The sequence below is a fragment of the Silene latifolia genome, chromosome 7 (assembly GCF_048544455.1).
Source record: "Silene latifolia isolate original U9 population chromosome 7, ASM4854445v1, whole genome shotgun sequence".
In the NCBI taxonomy this organism is placed as follows: Eukaryota; Viridiplantae; Streptophyta; class Magnoliopsida; order Caryophyllales; family Caryophyllaceae; genus Silene; species Silene latifolia.
The window spans coordinates 17,555,748-17,579,982 of record NC_133532.1 but is presented as its reverse complement, the minus strand read 5'-3'; the positions used below and the strand labels follow the sequence as shown (position 1 = coordinate 17,579,982).

The following is a 24,235-nucleotide window of genomic DNA, read 5'->3' as shown; positions in this document are numbered from 1 at the left end:
TACCGTTAAATACTCGAGTGACTAATTTACGCTAATAAGAAAGCACTAATGATTCTACTAAAAGTTCACGTTAATGAGCAAGTAAGAAATCAAATAAGCACTATTATCTTATAACGATAACTTAACAAATGAATATATGAGTTTAAAACACACGACCTTTCAAAAATAACAAAACGGTTTTCTGCTTTGAAACACACGATTTTGCTTTGTAAAAATAAGATCAATTTTTATGCTTAAGATCTTTATTTTAAGTGTTGCAAAAACCAAAGTATTTATAGGGAGGAAAGAATAAGGCAACTCGGTTTCTAGAAACCCTAATGGCCGAAAATAGGAGATATGTTAACAAATCATATCTTCTATTATTTCTTTCCTAAAAGACTTAAAAGATAATAAAGAATATTCCAAAAGATAGAATATAATCTATTCAATTATTATCTTTACTATAAATTCTAAGATATAATAAGATTTTCTTTAACAAGAATATCTTTTATCATAAACAAATATATTAAGTAAGATATACAAGATATGTAAAGATATTCCTTACAGAATAAAATCTTTACCAAATATACCTTAGGTTACACGAGATGTCACGGCTCATATGCCTCGTGACTCGTGCAAACCCTAGCTCAATATATGGGTTAGAATTTAGGTTTTAAGAGAGGCTTTGTTGAAACCCTAATTAGTAGCATGGTCCAACTCATAAGTTGACCCAAAACACCTACTAGTCAAGTTCAACATAAAACCGAACTCCGCACTAAACCGGGCTTAATAATAAATACTCTTATCAAAACATTTAAAATAAACTTTAAACAACTTTCAAAACAATTTTGAAACATTATATGTCGTGTATAATAAACTCAACATCTCAATGTTATAGTAGGAGAGTTATAACATTGAGCTCTTTTACTAGTAATGTTATAGCTGCAAAGCTATAACTTTACCAATTCAAGAAACTCATTCTTGGTTACCATTACGAGATAATCACCTATACTATTCTAATCTTCAGGGAGATCTTCGAGTATAGGCTACGTCATCATCCAAGCTTGATTAATCTTTAGACGGACTTCGTCTTCACATAAATCTTGAATGAATCTTCACATCGTTTGATCTTGAATTGAGGTTTGACTATGGTATACTTCCATCACAATTTCCTTTGTTGCTTGTATTAGATAAGTCGAATCTAAAAGACTTAGACAAACGATTATGCGCAACAAGTATATAAATTATAAAGCACCTTGACATTATCAAAACATAAACATATAAACTATATGGTTCAAAATTTTCCGACGGTTTGTGCTAGCATAGCCCCCATGGCTGTTTCGGTCACTGTGAGATATAAACTAAGAGGTTGATCTTGTTGAGGAGGCATGAGCACTGGTGGTTTGGCTAGTATCTCCTTTATTTTGTCGAACGCCTTTTGACAGTCGTCATCCCATATGGTGTGATCTGTTTTCTTTAGCTTTTTGAAAATGGGTTCACAGATCATGGTGAGTTTCGATATTAATCGACTTATATATTGCACCTTGCCTAAAAATCCTCGAACTTCCTTCTCTGTTTGAGGTTGTGTCATTTCAATTAGAGCTTTGATTTTGGAAGGGTCGATTTTTATCCCTCGTTGACTGATGACATATCCTAGAAGCTTGCCCGACGTTACCCCAAATGCACATTTATGAGGATTGAGCCTCATATTGTACTTTCGTAGTCTTAAGAAGAATTTGCGAAGGTTATTAATGTGCCCCTCTCTATCCTTGGACTTGACAATCATATCATCTACATACACCTCTACTTCTTTATGCATCATATCATGTAGGAGTGTAGTTACAGTGCGTTGATATGTAGCTCCAGCATTGATTAGTCTGAATGGCATAACAGTGTAGCAATAGGTGCCCCATTGAGTGACGAAGGCGGTCTTATGCATGTCTTCTATGGCCATCTTAATCTGATTGTATCCCGCGTACCCTTCCATGAAGGACAACAACGCGTGATCTGTTGTATTGTCTACCAATATGTCGACATGTGGTAGAGGAAAGTCATCCTTGGGACTCGCTTTGTTCAAGTCTCTGAAATCAACACAGACACGGATTCTCCCATTCTTTTTGGGTACGGGTACTATTCTGGCTACCCAGTCTGAGTACTCGGAAACTTTGATGAACCCGGCTTTGAATTGTTTATCGACTTCTTCTTTGATCTTAAGAGCCCATTCCGTCCTCGTTCGACGAAGCTTCTGTTTTACAGGTTTGAAACCTAGTTTGATCGGAATTCTGTGTTTTGGCAATATCCATGTCGATCCATGGCATGTCTTTGTAGGACCAAGCAAAAACATCTTTGAATTCGTGTAGGAGGTCTATGAAACTGGCCCTTTCGGTTGGGCTCAAGTTTGTCCTTATCCTAAGTTCTTGGGGTTCTAGTTCGGTTCCTACGTTGATGGGTTCAGTGCTCTCTATAACTGGTGCCCCTTCCCCCTCTTGTAATATTTCTTTGGCTATGTAGGGAGGTAGTTCGATTGAGTCTGGGTCTGGGTCATCCTCATTATCATCGTAAACAGAATTGCATTCAGAATAACACAAAGAGTAAGCAGAATCTGATTTATTCATATTAAAATTTGAAAATAACTGAAACAAAGAAGCCATCTGTTCAGTAGTCAGTGGCGGCAAAAGGACAGCTTTTGGGAAATTTCCCGAACTACTGTTACTAATTGATGCTAAGCTAGGAGAAATAAGGGGGTTGGGAATGACGATAGAAGGAGACTCTCTAGGGACTTCTCTAGACTCCGACTCTGACTCTGACTCTGACTCGAATTCGTTGTCTTCTTGCTCTCCTTTGAAGATCTCTCCTTCTTTAGTGGTGAGCTTGAAGAGTCTCCCTTGGTTGTTTGTCCATTTGATCGACTTTCTCCATCCTTTCTGCTGATTCGAACTAGTTTTGGTGATTAACGCCGCAGGGTTAAAATGGTCATCCTGAAGTATCATGGTAATGATCTCGTCCTGCGCGGCTCTAACAAATCGATCTTCTCCAAACAGTAAGCTGACAGCTTGTTCGTCCAAGCAAGGTGCTTGACGAGTCTTGACGGTAGGAATCGTTTCTGAGGGAATGAAGTAGCAATCGTGAAAGATCTCGATTCCAGCTAGTTGCCTTCCTTTGTAGTGCCAAGGTTGGGGGAACCCATGAAAGTATTCTTGACTCCCTTCTCTGACGAAGTATCCATTTAGGGTAGGGAGGTAGGGTCGCATTTGGATTCCCACGTTCTTACGGTTTTGGAACTGTGTGAGCATCTCTAAAGCTTCTTCTTTCGTGGGTTTATGTCCCAATCCTAGCGGTATCCTTTGAGAGTTTCTTTCTTTGTAAGGTGCAAAGGTATTACTTCGGATAGGATTTAAAGGCATTCTCGGGAAGTATCCCTGAGACTTGAGTATGTGGTTGGCCACTAAATTGGAGTAGGGATTGAAGTACAAGGGTGCCAGTTCACTCTCTACAAGGCTTATGCTATGGAAACCCCTAAGCTCATATACAGGATCTGTGGCCACTTGGTTGCTTGACATCTTTTCTATCACTGCCTTGATAGGTGACGAAGTGATCGTCACTACTTTGCCATCTAGTGGGATCTTGATTTTCTGGTGGAGGGTGGATGTTACCGCTTTGGAAGCGTGAATCCAAGGTCTTCCCAGAAGTATGTTGAAGGATGCTTCGATTTCCACTATTTGAAAGTTAACCTTTCGCTCGATTGGCCTGTGGCTATGGTGAGGTTGACTAGTCCCACCACTTTTCGTCGTGTACCATCATATGCGCGAACACCTTGATTGGTAGGGGTCCAATCTGACTCTTTCATGCCTAACTTATATGTCGTCTTCAATGGTATGACGTTGACTGCAGAGCCATCATCCACCAAAGTCATTGGCACATTCTTCTTTAAACAAATGACAGTAATGTATAGAGCCAGGTTATGACTAGCGCCGAAAGGTGGCAAATCCTCATCCGAGAAAGTAACTGCGTTACTTAGCTTAGTTGAATCTTGGAAGACCAAGTTGACTACGTCATCAGGTGTAGAGTTATGTGCCACATTTAACTTAGCCAAGGCTTGCAGTAATGCTTGGCGATGAGGGAATAAACTTGCAACTAGTTGCCAGACTGAAAAATTAGCCTTTGTCTTCTGTAGTTGCTTTAGTAAGTGGTCAGTAGATGTATCCTCGCCATCATTTGGTGTGACGACGTTGGTGTTAGTAACTGGACCATTAGCTATGGGACCATTCTGAGAAACATTTTGATATGGACGCCCTAAACGAGTAAGGTGGTCTATATCTTGGTCTTCACTATTTTTGACTATTTCCTCACTAATCTTGACTAGGTAGTGCTCGGTGAGGTATTGGTCTTCATCATCATCGGCCCATATACCGTTCAAGCTCTCTCAACCTTATGATTTCAGCTTCCAAATGGATGATTTGGTTGATTAGGCCATCAACCACGGCTACCACTTCTTGCATTGTATAATTTCGAGAGAGATTGAGTGGCGCACTTTCCTTAGGTGTAGTATTTAGATTACGGAGGGATGCCACTACATTTTCTAGTTCTGAGACTTGTCTATTCACACTCCTTGCCCATGCAATAAAGTCGGTGATGGTAGGGGAAATGGTGGAGTAGCTCCCTTCATCTTCTAATGCATGGATCTCATCTTGTAATCATCAGAACTCCAAGAGGATTTTGAGTATTGTTAGGCTTACCTCCAGGTGGTATGGGTAGGCGACCGTCTTCGATCATGTCCTGAATGACATGCTTTAGCTTGTAACAATTCTCTGTATCGTGTCCCTTACCTCTATGATATTCGCAGTATGAATTTTCATCCCATAACTTGGACTTCTTTTCTGGATCAGGTGTAGGCCCTATGGGTTGGAGCTTACCCTGTTTCATCAACCTCTTCAAAGCATTGGAGTATGTATCGCCAAGGTTTGTGAACTTCTTTTGTGGGTTATTCTTCTTTGATGATTCGAGAAGGTTAACCTCATCAGTCTTGCTAGTAGAGCCGTAAGAACGACTTGTTGAGCCTTGATATCCACGACCTACCGTTTTGGACAAGAGTCCTTTACGGATGTCATCTTCAATTCTTGTCCCTAGCACAGTTATATCCTTGAAGGTTTTAATGTTTTGGTATCTCAAGTGGTTTGCATAAATGGGCCTTAAGATGTCCACGAATTTTTCCACAAGGGTAGCTTCATCTGGACGTTCGACGAGTTAGGTACTAGTCTTCCTCCACCTACTTAGGAAGTCGGTGAAACCTTCTTTCTAATTTTGGGTAAGAACCTCTAGAGTCCGCATATTGACTTGGATTTCAGCATTATCCGCGTATTGTTTAGCGAACTCGATTGCGGCGTCATCCCAGGTGGCAATCTTCTTGTGCTCTAGGGAGTAGAACCATTGCTTAGGAATGGTGTCAAGAGATGAAGGAAAGATCCTGAAGAACATCTCGAATTTGATGCCTTTGATAGACATGTAGTCTTTGAAAGCACGAATATGGTTCAAAGGGTTTTCATGTCCCTTGAACTTCGGGATATCAGTCATGTTGAAGTTGGTTGGCAATTTGGCGCTCACGGCCTCATACTTGCGATTGTTTTCCCTATAGATATCATCTCCTTTGAGGTACATTAATTGCTCCTCCAAGTATTGGAGTCGTTTCTCAGCTTCAGTAAGACCTACTGGAGGGTTGGTTTCTGGTTGTCCAACATAGGGTGGAAGGTTGTCATTCACAAATTCGCTAGGAACTTCATCTTCTGCAGGAGGTAGCCTAGTTTCTACAGCAACAATTCGGCCCTCGATTGTGTTGAGGCGATCATACACTTGGTCTTGGCTTGTTTGGAGACGAGCGAGCGCAACTAGGATTTGATCATTACCATTTTGGGGTTGACTGTTGCTTGTGGTACTAGTTTCAGGCATCTTGGAAACTGGACAAGAAATCGACGACGAATCAAAACATGATCGACCACTCTAGCACGCTTACTCAAAGAAAAGACTCGACTCGTGAAGTGGGAGTGTGTCACTTGTGTCAAGTGATGTTTGAAAATGACAGAGTTTTGAAATGTTTGTCCTAACCAACTATAGTGTAGTTGTAGGAGTGTTGACTTGAAGTAAGGTTTTGAAATGGGTTTAAAGCCTGATTTTTAACTCATGGTTTGGACAGAGTTTCGACTCATTTTGCGCTAATTTCGGCATTTTTCGAAAATATTTACATTTTGAAAATGGTTTTTGTTTTACAAAATTTTGTCATGGTTTTATTTACAAAATGGTGATCACGTATATGATACAAACATATATACAGGCATTATAACGGTATGCTGAGTGCATTTAAAGGGTTTTGGCTTAAAAGGTGGGTTGCCATACCGAGCAATCAAACTCGGGTCTGTGGAGAGGTCCGCGCCAAACAAGAGTAAGGCCGGTTCCTAGTCCATTCCCTCGAGTAGTGAAAGCCCTTGATACAAACAGGAGTAAGCATCATGGTATGGTTGACGTCAATCCCTATCCATCCTTAGGCCCAGATAAGAATTTGGACCGTCCAGACGGGACGATTGGTCAAATGGGTTGGATTGGGCCTAGGAAGGCCGAATAAAACGATCTAAGAAGATCGAGTCATGAAAACCGAAAACTGTCTCATATAAACTATTCCCTAACCTTGTTCAAGTTTCACCCTTGGCAACACGTAAGTGTATTACTCCCCAGCGGAGTCGCCAAACTGTGGACACGGGGGGCCCACGGGGGCGCTTGGGAAAACAAGCGTTTCCATTTGTGGAGTCGCTACCAATTTATTGTGGAAAATTGGAAACCGTTCGAATACTTCGCGTCATGTCAAGACACAAAGTAATGACATAGACACTAAGCACTCGTTACCCTTTGCATTCTATGTCTAGAATGACTCTCGTGGATGCCAATGAACACGGATGTTCACAGAGATCTGGAGTAAGGGGTGAGGGTACGTATTAGGAAGCTCTTTTGATCGAACACCTAATCCCGCATGCCTCGATAGCCGCCTCTACTAATGATTAGGGAAAATCATTTATACTTGATATGTTGTCGATTATATGCATGGAATGCAACATCCAACGTTTAAACCTAGCATGTGAAGATTACCTAAGTCGGTGAACACGTAATTTAGCATACAATTGGGTCGAAGTAGGGATTTAATGTTCATTACATGTGAAAATAAATAAACGAGACGATAATAAAGATACAATAAATAAAATAATTAAAATTACAATAATTACATTGGTTTGATTGATTGACGTCGAAAACACACTTAAAACGGCTAATTTGAGAAAAAGAAAAGGAAAGTAAATTAAGGTTAGAAAACGAATAGATTAATAATGATAATACGAGTAATAATCGATTAATACGTAAACTAATAAACTAGGTCAGAGCAACAACGGAAGTTCGGAGGCAGAACTCAACCCGGAACAGGCGTAGTAGAGCTGCGTCTCTTGGAAGAGGCGTAGTGGTCACTGCGTCTGTTCCTGAGGTGAGTTCTGGCTGTGAAGCCGGAACTGCATATCGTTAATATTTGTTGGTAATTTAATGATCGATTATTGATATTTAACTCTTATGAAAGTGATTTAATAGACTATTTACATGTGAGGGGGGTCATAAAAGTAATAAAGCACAGGCTCAAATTAGTTAGAATGAATTAATTACTAATTACAAATGAATTATTTAAATAGATTTATTAATATGATTTAATTAGGTTTATTTACACAAATTAAATTAGATTAAGTGATAAAACACAGACGAAAATATACAAAAGATGAATTTCAGAGACTTGATATGGAAGAATCGAATCTCTAAAACCCGGATTTGATTTTAATGACGAAAAACCCGCAAATATTGGTTATTTGGGATTTAAGTCGGAAATTGAAAGTGATAAATTACTAATTATGTGTTAAAATTATTACACGAATGAATGATGAAGAAAAATAAAGAAAACGGAATAAAAGAGACGAATCAACGAAGAACAAAGGTGGAAGAAGAAAAGCAGGAACAGCGGCAACCTCAGGAAAAGGCGCAGCAGATGCTGCAACTCTTCGAAGGGGCGCAGTAGTTGCTGCGTTTCTTCTCGACGTCTGATCTCTGTTAATCCGAAAAAAAGGTTTGATAAAAGATTTTATAAATCGGTTTTAAATATGTTTTCGACGTAAATCTTACAATAATTTATACAATAAAAAGGTACAATAATAAAACATGGGATTTACACCCTCAGACTTACATGTTTGACGAACGAGATTAACTAAGTTAACGATTAGTGATTGCTCGACTCGAATGTACGACGAAAGTGCCCTCGTAAGAGGAATTAAACAAAGTTTATTAAGTTGATTGAGTGGAGTTGGTCAAATTGGTCGGCCATGCAAAACGAGGCTGGTACTCAGAAGGATCCGAGCTAACGTGGTCGAAAGTTCAAGCACGTAAATGCCAATAAGCAAAGAGCACGGTCTTAGAATGCAAAGGGAGAAGAGAAGGGCGGACACTCGCGTGAGAAATATGAGGAACGAAGGTCCCTATTTATACTAATCACGCGGAGGAATTAGGGTTTCGGTAAAACTTTGGAAACAAATCTCGAAAAGATCTTAAAATACGCAGGAAGGAGCTGGGGAAGAGGCACAGCAACCACTGCGGCTCTTGGAAGAGGCGCAACAGGTGCTGCGTCCTTTCCCCATGAGTTTCCTCCTACGGAAGAAAGATTTTCCGCGTTTCTGTTATGGAATTGCGGTAGATCGCAATTTCCTTATTGTTTAAAATATAATTCCGGGATATATTTTGCCAAAAGATTGAAATATGGAATAGAAATATCCGGAACATTCCAGAACATTCTGACTCGGCATTTTAGACGGTTTATTAGAAAATGAAGACGGTTTTTGACCCGGACTCCAAATGAACTCTAATTACTGTCAAAACGACCGTAACGGCGCGTAAATGACGACCAAGGGGTAGACACAAGTATTTGAGCTATCACTTGACGAAAAACTTATGAATTGTCATAAATCGTTCCGCGTAACAAACATGCGGCCCAATCATCACCGGGTGGTTTGCGGGAGGTGCAGAAATGAGGTATCTACAGTTTCTAGCTCCGTTACACCAGCCATATTTTATTTAGAGAGAATTTAATTAAAGAGTAAATGTTTGATAAGTTAGATTTTGACCTAAAACATTATGAAGACATATTTATAGAATTATTTTGGACAAATTAAATATTATTGGTCAAATTGAATATTTATTAAAGTTCTGATAAAGTTTTGCATGCAGTAGTAAAACTGAGAAATCTAATCAAATATATAGTGACAACAGTTGAATTGAAAAACCGTTCCTTCATAATAGAAAATGATAACGGTAACAAGAACCCCGTAGCTATAACATAACAACGGGTACCACAAACCATTGCTGGTGTCAATTTAGTAACGGTTTTCGAAATGCCGTTTTCTTAAGCTGGTAACGGTTGTCTGACAACCGTTGATAAAAGTGATTCTATAACGAGTTTTTGGAAACCGTTAAAACGATTTTGATAACGGTTTGTTAAGAAACCGTTGTCACATTATAATAACAACGGTTTTCGAGGGAAACCATTATTCTTATTAGCGCGGTCTAGGTTTCCGCCAATATTTAGAAAACGGTAATCTAAGTGTCGTTATTATATGCATTAAACCGTTGTGATATGCTCGTTATTAATGGCCAAATTTGGCGTAGTGCACTTCACCTCCTCCTTGACTAAATCTACCTTTTCAGACCATTCTCTAACAATAAGCGGTTTGTTGTCAAACGGGAAGTGTCCCTGCTTAAGCACAACATTTTCCTGGTCCACTGATTGAAATCGAACAATGAAAATCCCATTAGGAAGGAACAATACCTTGTCGATGGTATGCTTTGCCCAGAGTCTTCTAATAAAACCTTCAACTACACCCAAAGGAGGATTCGCTCCCAGAATAAAACAAAACACCGAATTCTTCCAGTAATCCACCTCGTCCTTGACATCTTCCTCATTGTACTAATTCCTCAGTTTCTTCATCAATAACAGCAAGAGTTTTCCCCTTGGTATACTGATGCCAAACACCATTATCCACTTCAATATTCAGAGCAGCGAGATCATAAGGAGCTAACCCTAAGATCGCACATAAATTCCGACAACTTCGTCTCAGTATCCAATATTTCGGACTGTTTATTGCTTAATTTTTCATTTAAAGATAGATCTAAGTAAGAAAATTTATTATGTGTTGTAATTTTATTCAGATTCTTGATCGCGATTGAAAGAGAAAAATTGCGGGAAGGCTTACTAACCACCATGGCGACGGTGTTCAATTTCTTAGGGTTTTCTTATTATTTTCTCTCACTAACATTTTCTCTCTAGATTGGCGAGTTTCTCAATATTATCTATAATCCTCTTCATTATTTCCCCTCTACAATACCTCGGTTTAGATATTATCCTAAAACGATCTAACGGTCCTAACTTTAAGTAATGGAAGGTGATATGTAGAAGAAATAATATATAAAAATGAATTTATTAGAGATAATGGACCATCCATTACTTTGGTAATGGAAAGGATCCTAACACATCATCCAAGGATGACCAACGAATGAGTTTATTGAATGTGAGTAATGTTTCTCTTCTTGAGCTCTTGATATTCCTCATTTTTTTAAAATATTTCTCATTCCTTTTTTAAGGCAAAGATTACAAACTTTGACCATAAATAATTAAAAATAAAACTAATAAAATTGTACTGTATTTTTCATCAAGACAACATTTAACAACATATAATTTCCTACAAAAAGAAGTAGAAATTTGCGGTCAAAGTCAAATCTTGGATACCACATAAAAGAATTTCAAATGAAAAAATATATTATTGTGATAGGTTACTGGTAAAAAATATATTGAACTTATTTGATATCAAATCACATAAAAGAATATTGATGTCATATAACTGAAGTCGAAATTTACAATTACTCTCTTCAAATTCAATTGATATCATATAAGTTCATTTCGAAAAATTCAATTCAATTCATAACCACTTTCTTATAAAATCGGATCCTAAATTCAGTGTATATTCTATAAGCTCAGATCAAATAACATGGCCTTATAAGTTAGTGTACAGGTGTCGAAGCATCTGGATGGCCATTCAAGCAACTATTCGTCTACTCCTATGTGTTTGTACCCTAAGCAGTATATTCTATTAGCTCAGATCAAATAACATCGCCCGTCTTCAATGAGATTTTGTGTATAAGTTAGTGTACAAGCGTCGAAGCATCTGGATGGCCATTCAAGCAACTATTCGTCTACTCCTATGTGTTTGTGCCCTAAGCGTGAGAGGTAGTGAGTTAATAATGTATGCTGTTTCGCACAAGGAGGCGGCAAAGTACCCAAATTACATGGCGTCATATCTTATTTCGCCCTTTACTATTTGTTTTTATTGTTCCAACTTCCAAGGTCCTCAAAAACGACACTTCTATCACACTTGAACAAACGCAGGTCTTGTCTTCCTACTAAAGCCCCATGCTACTACGCCCCTTCTTGCAAACTACGGACTACCTCACATTAGCTGACTGACTCTTATGTTTTCTCTGCCATATTTTCCGTGTTTTCCAAATTCTTGTTAAAGATAGACATATTCGTTTTAAATAATAATATAAATCAAATAAATGGATAAGATAAAAAATAAAACGCCTAAAGAATGATAAACTGCTTATATAGGTAGTATTTGACTCATTTTATACGTTTGGGCTAAAATCTGCATATTGACCTAATGGAGTAAGCCCACATAATACACATTAAGGAGTTGGGCCGTGGATGAAGAATAAAATAAGTGAATCCCAAATGTGGAAGAGAATCCGTCTAAACGGATGGGCCATGAGGCATGTGGAAGTGGAGAGGCCCGCTGATAGGAAGAAGTTTATACTAATTTTTCCATTTATAAAGACGACAATCCGCGTTTTGGAAAGCTCTCAGGGAGATTTTAGGGAGAAGTCAGTGAGAATAGAGGGAGATGGCCCGTTATGGAAAGAGTCGTTATGAAAGTAATATTCCTTTCCATAAACGCAGTAGGATACATTTAGGGTTCCTACCCTATAAATAGCCAAGGAAGCAAACAAGAAAAACATTCAAGATCTCACGCAATACGTTGTGCTAGCTAGATTCACATATCGTCTCCATTGTATTCATTCTCTCATTAACAAGCTAGAGAAATAATTGGAAGGGTACCGTCCCTCCCGCGGTTGTTCCCACATCGGGTTTTCCGCGTCACCAAAACCTTACGTGTCAACCTTATTTACATTCTTTATTTCTTCGTTTAGTATAAACATAAATAATCAACCAACGTACAACGAGTAAGACCACATTGACCTTATACAATTAACTCGGTAAAAATCACCTAAACAGTTTGGCGCCCACCGTGGGGCATTGTGGTCGTCAATCATTGATAATTCAAACGCATAATGGATAAGCAAGTGTCAGCAGCTGTGTCAGAGAGTAGTCAACCGTCGTTACCACCAAACCCAATTCAGAATCCAGCATCGACGGCACCAACTCAGGCTCCTGGGCACATCTCAAGAACCACACCTGTGGCAAAAACCTCTTTACCTCCCAAATCCCCTGCTGCCACAGCTCAAACCAGATCGGACAAAAGTACAACAAGCTCAAGCCTCACCCCACCACCCAGTCCAACACAAATCTTGCTCTCTGGCGTGGAGAACCTTCGGAGGGTCATGGAAAATATGCGAGAAGACCAGAGGAAAGCTGAAGCTGAAGCAAGCAAGAGAGACAAGGAACTTTGGGCACAAATAGACATTCTGAAGCAGCAGTCTGTCACACCAGGAAGCAAGGAGGGAGAAGGTCGGGCTCCGGTAGTGGATCTAACACAGGGGGCATTAGGCAGCAGGAATCAACTTCGACAACTACCCACCGAACTGGTGACAAGATTGGGATCTGACAGCAGTATCATCAGAAGGAAGAATAACCCCACGAGGACTAGGATACCTCACGCCAGATAGCTGGCAGCCAGCCAGCCATGTGGAAGCACAGCCAGCTCGCAAGCAGCCGGAAGCCACAGAAGCATGAAGAAGACTTATACAGAATTGTTCAGGGAGCAGGGGAAACCATTGGAGAATACAACACCAGATTCAACAATGAGAAGGTGGCAGTACGGGAGTGTGATGTGTCGACAGCAGTAGAAGCTTTCAGGAGGGGCCTCCATCATGACTCCGGCCTGTACAAGCAGCTAACTATGCACCCTTGTCATAGCTTTGAAGCAGTTCAAGAGAAGGCTGCGGCTGCAATCAGATTGGAGGAAGATATCCTAGCCAGCACCAGCCTGCCTAATACACCAAGCGTATCCAGCACCTCAGCCATGGAAAAATCAGGAAGAAAGCAGTCTACCAATAAAAGGGATGAAAGGTATAGGTCATATGGAAGGGGAGTTAACAGAGTTGAAGAAAACTAGCAACTCCCTACTTTGGCAGAGTATGGGTTCACTACTGACATCGGAGGAATCTTAAGAGCACTCAGGGAGATGGGAGATGGAGTAAGGTGGCCCAAACCACCAGTAGAAGGACAAGCATGGAGAAAAGACAGCAAGAAAAAGTGTGAATTCCATCGTGACATTGGGCATAACACTGAAGATTGCTACACACTACGAAGGGAAATCAAGCGCCTATACGAGTAAGGAGAACTGAGCCACCTATTACCACGTGGGGGCAAGCAGCAGGATAAGGTAGGCTCCACGAAGCCTGTGGCTCCACCTACATGCACCAAAATAATAAACGTGATAACAGACGGCTCAGATCTGAGTGGGTTGACATATTCAGCAGCCAAAAGACGTGCTACTGAGACTAAGGGAGATAGGCCATCAACTTCCTGAAGAATTTCTCACAGTGACCTACCCGCCGTTGCTTTTGATGAAGGAGATATACATGACGAACAAGAACATCATGATGCACTCATTATCACTCTGTCAATGGCTAGCTGCACAGTCAGAAAGGTTCTGGTAGATACTGGCAGCTCGGACAACTTGATCATGTTAAAAACCATAGAAAACATGGGGTTCAGTGAGAAATAATTGCAGAAGAAAACCATCCCGTTAGTAGGATTCAGTGGAGAGACAGCCAGCTCATTGGGCGAGATAGTGACCCCAACCTATGTGGGAGGAGTCAACAAACAGGTCAGATACCTAGTCATAGATGGACCCTCTACCTACAACGTCATTCTGGGAAGACCATAGCTGCACCTGATGAAGGCAGTCCCCTCAACATATCATAAATGCATAAAATTCACCACACCATGGGGAGTAGAAATAATACGAGGAGACCAGGAGGAAGCTAGAAGCTGCTACAAGAAAGCACTGAAGTGCACTGCCAGCCCTCCAGCATAGAAATTACAGAAGCGGCATGTCCAGGAAGAATACATTGAGCCTCCAGCTGAGGACCTAGATCAGATCAGCATGGACAAGCTGCACCCAGAAAGGACCATGCTAATTGGAGTTGGATGCACAGGAAACCTGAGGCAACACCTAATCAAATTTTTGCAGGCTAATATGGATTGCTTTTCATGGTCACATGACGACAAGATGGGGATAGACCCGTCTATCATAACACATAAACTCAGCGTGGACCCAAAGTGTAAACCCATCCAGGAGAGACGAAGAAAGTTCGCAGCTGAGAGAAATAAGGTGATCAATCAGGAAGTAGACAGCTTTCTGACAGCAAACAAGATAAGAGAGGTGAAATATCTAGAGTGGCTATCAAATGTAGTAGTGGTACCTAAGAAGAATGGAAAATGGAGAGTATGCGTGGACTTCACTGACCTTAACAAGGCATATCCTAAAGACCCCTTCCCGCTACCTCACATTGATGCGATGGTGGATGTGACAGCTGGACATGAGATGTTGACATTCCTGGACGCCTGGAGTGGTTACAATCAAATCAAGATGGATCCTACAAATCAAGAGAAGACAGCATTCATGTCTGAAAGAGGAATATACTGTTACAATGTCATGCCATTCGGCCTAAAGAATGCAGGCTCCACATATCAAAGGCTGGTCAACCGCATGTTCAAAGAGCAGATAGGAAGAATCATGAAGGTATATATTGATGATATGGTGGTAAAATCAGAAAAAGCTACAGATCACATGCAGCATCTGGCAGAAACATTCAACACCCTCAGAGAATACAAGATGAAGCTAAATTCGTCCAAATGCACCTTTGGAGTATTCTCTGACAAATTCTTAGTCTACATTGTAACCCAGAGGGGGATAGAAGCCAACATCGAGCAGGTTAAGGCTGTGTTACAGCTGGAGTCACCTGAAAAGCCAAAGGACGTTCAGAGGCTAGCTGGCAAGATAGCAGATTTGAGCAGATTTATCTCAAGGTACTCGGACAAATGCAGACTATTCTACGACATACTAAGGAAGAGCCAGAAGTTCGAGTGGACTGCGGACCACGAGCAGGCATTCAGAGAGCTGAAGCACTACCTCAGCAACCCACCGTTATTATCAAAGCCGGAGCCAGGAGAACCGCTGTTCCTCTACTTGGTTGTCACAGAGGTAGCAGTAAGCGCCGTTCTAGTCAGAGAGCAGGATAAGGAGAAAAAGCCAGTCTATTACGTAAGCAAGTCTCTACTGCTCGCAGAAATCAGCTATCAAGTCACAAGCACTGGCAGACTTTGTGTCAGACTTCAGCCCAACTATCCAGAACCTGGCAGACGAAGAAATCTTGACCCTCAAAGGGAACAGGGAGATAGAGACCTGGCAGATGAACATCGACGGAGCCTCCAACTAGAGGGGGCAGGTGTAGGTTTAATCTTACAATCACCATAAGGAGATCTGATAGCTCAGGCAATAAGATGTGAATTCAAAGCAACCAACAATGAAACAGAATACGAGTCCCTGATACTGGGAATGCAGCTAGCTCTGGAGTTGGGAGTCAGGAACCTACAAATATCTAGTGACTCTTTGCTAATAGTTAACCATGTGAATGATGAATTTATAGCCAAGGACTCAAAAATGATCGCATACTTGAAAGTAGCGAAGGAGCTGAAACAGAAATTCAAAACTTGCAAGCTCAAGCAGATCTCCAGCGATCAGAATGTGGAGGCAGATGCCTTAGCGACCCTGGGGGCAACATTCAAACCAACAGAACTGTCCAGCATCCCCATCGTACACATGCTGGAACCCTCTATCCAGAAAGCAGACGAGGTAGACAGAGGAGAATTGGAGGATCAGCAGGATGAGCTGGCGGTTCAGACAACTACAGAAGCCAGGACAGCTGCCCAACCAGGTGACCAGTCGGCCAACCAGGCAGCTGACCGGACACCTGATCAGATAGCTACATAGGCAGACGACTAGGATTGGCGGACACCTTACTTAGATTGACTGCGACACAACAAACTGCCAGACGATAAGAAGGAGATAAGAGGCTTCAAAATGAAATCCTCCAGATTTATATTAATTGATGATGTACTTTTCAGGAAATCATTGGCAGGTCCCTACTTACGGTGCCTGGACAAGCAGGAAGCACAGACTGTGTTACATGCCCTCCACAGTGGCGAATGTGGAAACCATGCAGGGGGCAGGAGTCTGTCAAACAAAGCCCTCAGGCAAGGTTACTTTTGGCCCATGATGAGGACGGATTCAGCAGAATATGCCCGCAAGTGTGATGCCTGCCAGCGCTCAGCGCCAATGATCCACCAGCCAGCAGAGCCCTTACATCCCATCATCTCTCTCTGGCCATTCATGACATGGGGAATGGACATAGTGGATCCTTTACCTAGAGCCACAGGAAACAGAATATGGATGTTGGCGATGACAGATTACTTCTCCAAGTGGATAGAAGCAGAAGCATTCACAAAAGTAAAGGACAAACATGTCATCTCTTTTATAAAACGAAATATCATCTGCAGGTTTGGTATCCCATCAGAAATCATATGTGACAATGGCTCACAATTCATCTCCAATGATACCGAGGGATACTGTGCCAGATGGAACATCACTCTAAAAAAATCAGCATCCAGGACTCCAAAGTCTAACGGGCAAGCTGAGTCCAACAACAAAATTATCATGGATAATCTGAGAAGGAGGTTATAGGAGTTAGGAGGAAAGTGGGCAGATGAATTGCCACTAGTGTTATGGTCAGACAGGACGACACCAAAGATAGCAACAGGCCAAACACCCGTCAGCCTGGTGTTTGGTGCGGAAGCAGTCATTCCATCAGAGGTTCTAGTTTCCACCCACAGGTATGGATGTAGGACAGGGGAACTGAACAATGCAGAGATGATCAGGAGCCTGGACACAATAGACGAGCTGCGAGCAAGTGCAAAGATACGTCTAGCTTCCTACAAGCAGTCAGTTGCCAGGAGTTACAACAAGAATGTGAAAGCCATGCTCCTGGAGGTAGGAGACCTGGTTCTCCGTGAAGTGTTCCAAAGCACAAAAAATCGGAAGGCAGGCAAATTCGCCTACAAATGGGAAGGACCATACCAGGTAGAAGTAGTTGTTGGCCATGGCGCATACAGATTAATGATTATGGACGGTCAAATCATACAAATGCCATGGAACATACTTCACCTGAGAGGTATTACTTTTAATAATAAGTAAATATTAGTGTATAGAGTAGTGTATTAAGAAAAGCTCAAAAAAAAGTCCGGTAGTAGGCATACTACCAATTTCGTGTCATTTTCTTTTTGCTTTCACTTTTTTCAACTTTCAAAACTACCATTGGAGTTGTGTGGTCTGAGAGCTTCCTGGGACCACAATTGATCTGGCATCCCATGAGATGGCATCAGGTACTTCACATCGCTCAGATGTAATTTTCTATTTTCAGGCTTCTCTAGGTGCATCACTCTGAACTCTAATATCTATGGCACGTTAAAAGTATATCTGGAAGGACTGTCAACTGCAAACGCGGAGTGACAAGGCACATGGCACTCCAACATGCCTCACCTACTTTCTCCATTAGGAGCATCCTCACCAGGCGGACTGTGGAACATACGAAAGGGAGCCTGGCTGACAGCTGAACTCTTACCCAGCTACCCCTGATACCACCTCCTGGACGTAGCTCGCACTCATCGTAATTAATCAGGGCCCCAGCATGCATGCACACATATATGGAACGCAAGGATCTCTGAGCTACTAGAATCCCGCAACGTCCCATTGGTCTTGGAATGACGATAAACTTGCCTAAGGTACACCCCTGTTGGCTTTAAACATGATGAACATACCTTGCGTCATGAACAAGGTTAAGTATTCAAATTGCGGCATACGCCTAAATCAGTCATTAGACTGACACGCAGCTAGCTGAGTCTAAATCAGCCTTCTCAGGCTGACACGACTGGTCTAAATCAGCCTCTAAGGTTGACACGGCCACCTTCCCCCCTTACAATACGGCATATGCCTAAATCAGTCATCAGACTGACACGGCATCTAGCTGAGTCTAAATCAGCCTTCTCAGGCTGACACGACTAGTCTAAATCAGTCAACAGGCTAACATGGCAGCTTCCTAAGCTAAGAAAACTAAACATAACACAAAAGACATAATTAAACTTGCCAAACTAGGGCAAAGGGTATTTCAAAATTTGGCCAAAATATGGCCCCAAGCGGCGCCATGGCGAGCTACCAGTAACACCAACTATTTAAAAATTTTACAAGTCTGCCAACGAAGGGTCAGACTACCATCCCAAAAAGTTCACAAATAGAGAAGAAAAACTTTTAACTTTCGTTCACATTGATGACCTCCACTTCTGGCACCTCCTCTGCCTCTCCCCGTTGACCACTTGTTTCAGGTACAAAACCAGCTTGCATGTCCTCAGCAACAGCGGCCTCTTGAGCTCCATCAGCTGCAACAGTCTCCTGAAGCAAACCAGCATCCCCAATAGCAGCCTGCTTTGCCAGCGCAGGAGAGTTCACTTCGCCAACTTCAGGCATCAGAATGCTCAGATCAGGTTGAACCGGGTACAGGGTCTCCAGCTGCCTCTCTTCCTCCTCGATAGCTTCCAGAGTTTGAGGCTTCTCAAGGGCAGCATGCATCCCGCTGATCTTTCCCCGCCAGGTAGCATAGGCAATAATGTTGGTGGCCAGGAGGGTGATCAGCTCACTGATCCTCTCCTCAGAATGCTTCAAGGAATCAGAGAATGTAGTGCAGACTTCTTGGTTGCATGCCAGCTGGTCAGCTCCCTCCTCCAGCTTCTTCTTGGTTCCAGCAAGATCTGCCTTCAGTTCAGCCACCCGTCCTCTCAAGTCAACACGATGCCGCTCCAGATCAGCAATGGTCCAAGTCAGCTCTATGTTCTTGGTGCTGGTAGCACGACTGGTGGTCTGCACTATATTAATCATCTTCCTGTTGTAGAGAGCAGACTGGAAGGCCTGGGGGCACAGAAAGTTGAAGTTAGCAAAGATTGACATAAGCAACTTGGAACGGGCAGAAGAAGGAAGATAATCACCATAAAAGCATTGTGCACGTCATTTTCAGTCAACTCCTCTTGGGCGAACTCTGAGAAGCCATCCACCAAGGAAGGGAAGAGTAGCTGGTCGATCTCAGGCCAGTATGGCACCTTGTCAATATTTCCAAAGCCCTTTGGAAAGTGGGCGATGATGCCACCACTAGGGCTGGCAGGAGGAGTTGGAGGATGTCGGGACAGCGGGCCACCTTCTAAAGGTTCGGGACGAACGGAGCTGGAGTGAGTAGGAGGTGACTAGAAGGAGGCAGCAGGGGCACTCCTTTTGGAAGCAGATGCCACGTCAGGACTCGTAGCAGATTTTTTTTCTTTTGGCACTCTAGAGGATGGCCTCCAAAGGATCAACCTTTGAACTTGCGAGCAGTCATAATTTCAGGTGACAGAAGCGCTAGATAGACAGCAAGATTACATGCAAGCGAAGATAGCTCTAAGCAGCTTACCAGAAGACATGTTGTGAGCTGATTGTTGAGGATTGGAGGAAGAAGCGGGTGAGAAACCAGGTAGCAGGTCAGGGAACTTTCTCTCAGACAGAGGGATGCAGAACAGTTTGTTGCGGGCAGATATTAAGACACTTAGGCGAGTCAGGTAGCAGGGACCAGCACGAAAGCAACAGAGTAAGCCAGTAAGCATTGAGATGAAAAAGTCAGGTGTCAGGAAAGCCATATACTCGAAGTAATAACCCATTTCTCGAAGATGTAGTCAGCAGGCGGCTGGATAGAAGCCTTCCTCACATACAAAAAGTCCTCAAACCACTTCTCGTCTCTAGACTTTGACACGTGCCTGAAGGGAGTCTCTCCAGAGCCCCGGAGGGAAAACTGGCCTCTTCCCAAAGACCTAATGTTATACATGTGGGCCAGATCGCCCAGGGAGATGGAGTTGCCAGTATTCTGGCTAGCGGCTAGAGAATAGAGAACCCTCCAGATGGTGGCAGAAATTTGTGTCATGGCAAAGTTGTTGGTGTAGATGAAATCTTGAACAAGTTTTGGAAAGGGAAAGCGGAGGGGCCATATCTAAACGGGTAAAGGTAGAGACAGACTCACCCCGGCTGGATGGCGTCTGCTTTCTGACCCGGTTCTGGGATGGCAATGTCAACTTCATCGCCAAGACCGAGCAAACCCTTGATCAAGGGGATGTCGGCAGCAGTTAAAGTAGAGTTGCAGTCATGGGGGTGAGTAAAAAGATTCCGGGAAGGGAAGACGGGGTATGGGTTTTCGTCGATTGGGGTGGAAGTCGAGGAGGTGTGACGAGTTTTGCCCATGGTTGGAGGAGAGAGAGAGAGAGAAGGGAAAAATTAAAGAAAGGAGGAGAGGGAGGAGTACCTGGGAAAGAGTGACGGCGAGGAGTGGTGCTGGAATCCGGCGAGAGAAAATAAAAGGGAGGATGAGAGTTTAGGGAGGAGGAGAGTTTTTGGAAAAAAGGGTTTTGAGGATAAATGAAGTAAGGTGGAGGTTGGGGTTATAAAGGAAGAGAGAGAGAGGAGGAGGCGCGAGAAATGAGGGAGTGGGGAACAAGAGCAATGATGAGTACGCAGAAAGAAGTGCAAAAGATGGCGTAGGGTTTTTCAAAAAAAAATGAATGCGTAAATTCCTTATTCGACGCCTCGAGACGTATCTCATAAGGAATTGGGGGCAAACTGTTTGAGCTAAAATCTGCATATTGACCTAATGGAGTAAGCTCACATAATACACATTAAGGAGTTGGGCCGTGTGTTAGGCCCAAAATCTGGATATGGGCTGACTTGGGGCAGCAGGCCTGGGAGCGTTACGGGATGCAGGGTATCAGGGAGTCAGGGTGCCAGCGTCAGCAAGCAGCGCAGGATATGGGCTTTGGTCCACGCGGGAGAAGCTTATGAGAGTCCAACATCTTGCGAGATCTAAAGAAGGAAAGTCCTACCCAATGTCAAATTAGGGATAACTTGGAGGGAAAGCAAGAAACCCTAGCCCAACGAGCTCCCCTATATAAAGAGCCTCAATGCAAAGAAGAAAGATCATCAGAAAATACAAGAACTACACCCTAGCATTCATAGCAAGCATACGAACTGTATTTCCTCTCCAATTATAGTGAAAATATTGGTGGGATTCCGTCTCCCCCCGCAGTTGTTTCCCACATCGGGTTTTCCGCGTCACCAAAATTGCTTGTGTTCTTCGTTTAAGTCGTTCATACAGGATAACATACAATAATCATTCAAATCGTAACATTGACCTAACGCTAAGACCGCTTTAACCCCAAATTGGTAGAAATTTACCAAAACAGTTTGGCGCCCACCGTGGGGCATAGTGGTCGTCTTCGTTAGTCAGTCTACTCAACAGTCAAAACATGTCCGGACACAAAGAAACAACCTCAGGTAACGTCGGTGTACCAAAGAACACAGTGTCGCCCCTTCAAAGAAGAACACGTATACCATCTCCCTCGGCGGCGGCGGCGCGTCAGAAACTTCGGGTAAAACCACCACTCGCTCCGAGATACCAGCCAAAAACAAAGTCAGAGTTCCCAGGTAGCAGCAAGTCCATCTTCGGGAAGGGCTCAGACTAGAGATCCAGGAGTCGTCCAGGGACAGCAGGGAGTCATGCAGTCTGAAAGAGGAGCACAACCCAGGCAACAGATTCAGGCTCCTCCGAGTCCCACCAGCATCATGATAAGCGGGTTGGACACATTAGCTAGGACCATCAGGACTATGCAAAGCGAAAATAGAAGCATGAGATCCCAGATGGAAGAGGACAACAATCTCCCCGAGCGCGATCAACGAATTAAGGAGCCGGGCCGCTAGTTCGACCCCTTGGGTGCGGAAGACGGATCCGGAAGGCCGCCAGGAGAAAGTGGGGATCGAAGGCAGGCACGGGTGTTACCACGCGAAGTAGAACTCAGGCTAGACATGGATGGAACACCACAGCCAAGAGGAGGCCTGGTCCCAACAGGACTGGGGGCATTAACACCAGACGAGGAACCAGCACGCCAAGAGCCTACACCCACATCAGGAGCGGTGGGACAGCAGAGAAGCAGGGCTACGATTGCGGTCCCAATAACCAGGATGCCGATTCGAATCAAGTTGAATATACAGGAAGGCACTCGGTGGCGCAACATTGCGAGCACGTCAAACGAGGTCCCGAACAAAAAACTTCGTACGAGGAGCGAACGTCGATCACGGAGCATCCGTGACCCGCCGGGAGAGAGACATACATAGAACAAGAGCGATGCAGAACTACGGAGCCTCCTCCGGAGGGTCCCGTGAATGCCCCCGCCTATGGAGATGGCTGCACCCCGAAAGCTATGCTTGACTCACCATTCACGACAATATAGCTACGGTGGCCTTACCAAAAGGATTTAGCGTCCCAACGATGACCCTCTTCGATGGAACCACGACCCTCGTGATCATATCGATCAATTCAAGCAGAAGATGATGGTTACTACCGCCACGGGAGCCTCAAAGGAGGCATGTATGTGTAAAGGATTCGGTTCAACCCTAACCGGAGCAGCATTACAATGGTACGTTGGCTTGCCTAACGGGACCATAAGTTCATTCGCTGATTTAGTCAACGCATTTAACCAACAGTTCTCCAGCAGCCGGAGAACACCCAAGCAGCCAAGCGACCTGTACAGGATCGTCCAGGATATAGGTGAACCAATCAAAGATTATGTCACCAGGTTCAATGCATAGAAAGTCTCAATACGGGGCTACGATACGTCCACTGCCATCAATGCCTTCAGGCAGGGCCTGGATAAGGAATCCAGCCTCTACAAAGAATTAACGATGTACCCTTGTGAAAGATTCGATGAAGTCCAGCAGAGAGCTACAGCGGCATTAAGGTTAGAAGAGGACATACAGGCTAGAAAGGGTACATCAAGCTTTGACAAGACAAGCAGGAAGTTTGCAACAGAAAAGAAAGACGACAGCTAAACAAGACAAAGCAGGACCCAATATCGGCGGGGTAGCGAAAAAACTCAAAGAAATTGACGACTCCCAAAGATCCTCCTAAACTATCCGAATACGGATTCAACACGGGAATGGAAGGACTGCTGAAAGCACTGAGGAGCCTGGGCGATCAGGTAAGGTGGCCGAAGCCTCCCACTCAGGACCGACCCAACGATGACAGAGACAGCAGCAAAAGATGCGAATGGCACCAGGACATAGGTCACAGAACAGAAGACTGCTACAGGTTGCGAAAGGAAGTAAAGTTTCAGGTACGCAAAGGAAACTTGGACCACCTGCTATCACGTGGGGGCAAGCAGGACAGGAGGGAAGCGAAGAAACTGGTGCTTCCTTCGCTCCCACCCATATGCACGAAAATTATTAACGTGATAACAAAGTGTCCGAGCTATCGGGTTTGACATATTCTCACGCCAAGAGGAAAGCCACCGGAAGTAAAGGGGATCATCCGAAACTTCGTACGTAAGCCGAGCAATTTACCCCGGTAACTTTCGATGAGAGACCCGACATGGAAAGCGGCACGAGCGAAGACGACGATGCCCTAACTATAACGTTATCCATTGGCAATTGCACCGTACGGAAAGCATTGGTAGATACGGGAAGCTCGTGAACCTTATCATGCTCGAAACCCTCAAAACCATGGGTTTCGATAAAGAAAACCTGATAAAGAAATCTGTGCCCCTGGTGGGATTCAGTGGGGAGACCGCGCATTCAGTGGGTGAGATAACCATCCCAACGTATATTGAATGAGTTAATAAACTAGTGAGATACCTAGTCATCGAAGGTCCAACCACCTACAACGTGATACTAGGAAGATCGTGGCTGCATCAGATGAAGGCGGTGCCTTCAACATATCATCG

General features: G+C 43.3%; 1 protein-coding gene across 1 annotated transcript; it reads left to right on the top strand.

The window, feature by feature from the left end:
• Positions 1–14,444: 14,444 nt before the first annotated feature.
• On the top strand, positions 14,445–16,334 carry LOC141589801 (uncharacterized). Its single transcript, XM_074410424.1, has 3 exons — positions 14,445–14,786; positions 15,249–15,791; positions 15,906–16,334. The coding sequence occupies exons 1-3, from the start codon at positions 14,445–14,447 to the stop codon at positions 16,332–16,334; spliced, it is 1,314 nt and encodes a 437-aa protein (XP_074266525.1).
• The last annotated feature ends 7,901 nt before the right edge of the window (positions 16,335–24,235 follow it).

Excerpts from the sequence above, each read along its gene's own strand:
- LOC141589801 (XM_074410424.1), top strand. The coding sequence starts at position 14,445 with ATGGACAAGCTGCACCCAGAAAGGACCATGCTAATTGGAGTTGGATGC. Across the intron at positions 14,787-15,248 it reads AGAAGAATGGAAAATGGAGA|AGGGGGATAGAAGCCAACAT; the intron begins GTATGCGTGGAC and ends ATTGTAACCCAG. Across the intron at positions 15,792-15,905 it reads TCCAACTAGAGGGGGCAGGT|CTAGCTCTGGAGTTGGGAGT; the intron begins GTAGGTTTAATC and ends CTGGGAATGCAG.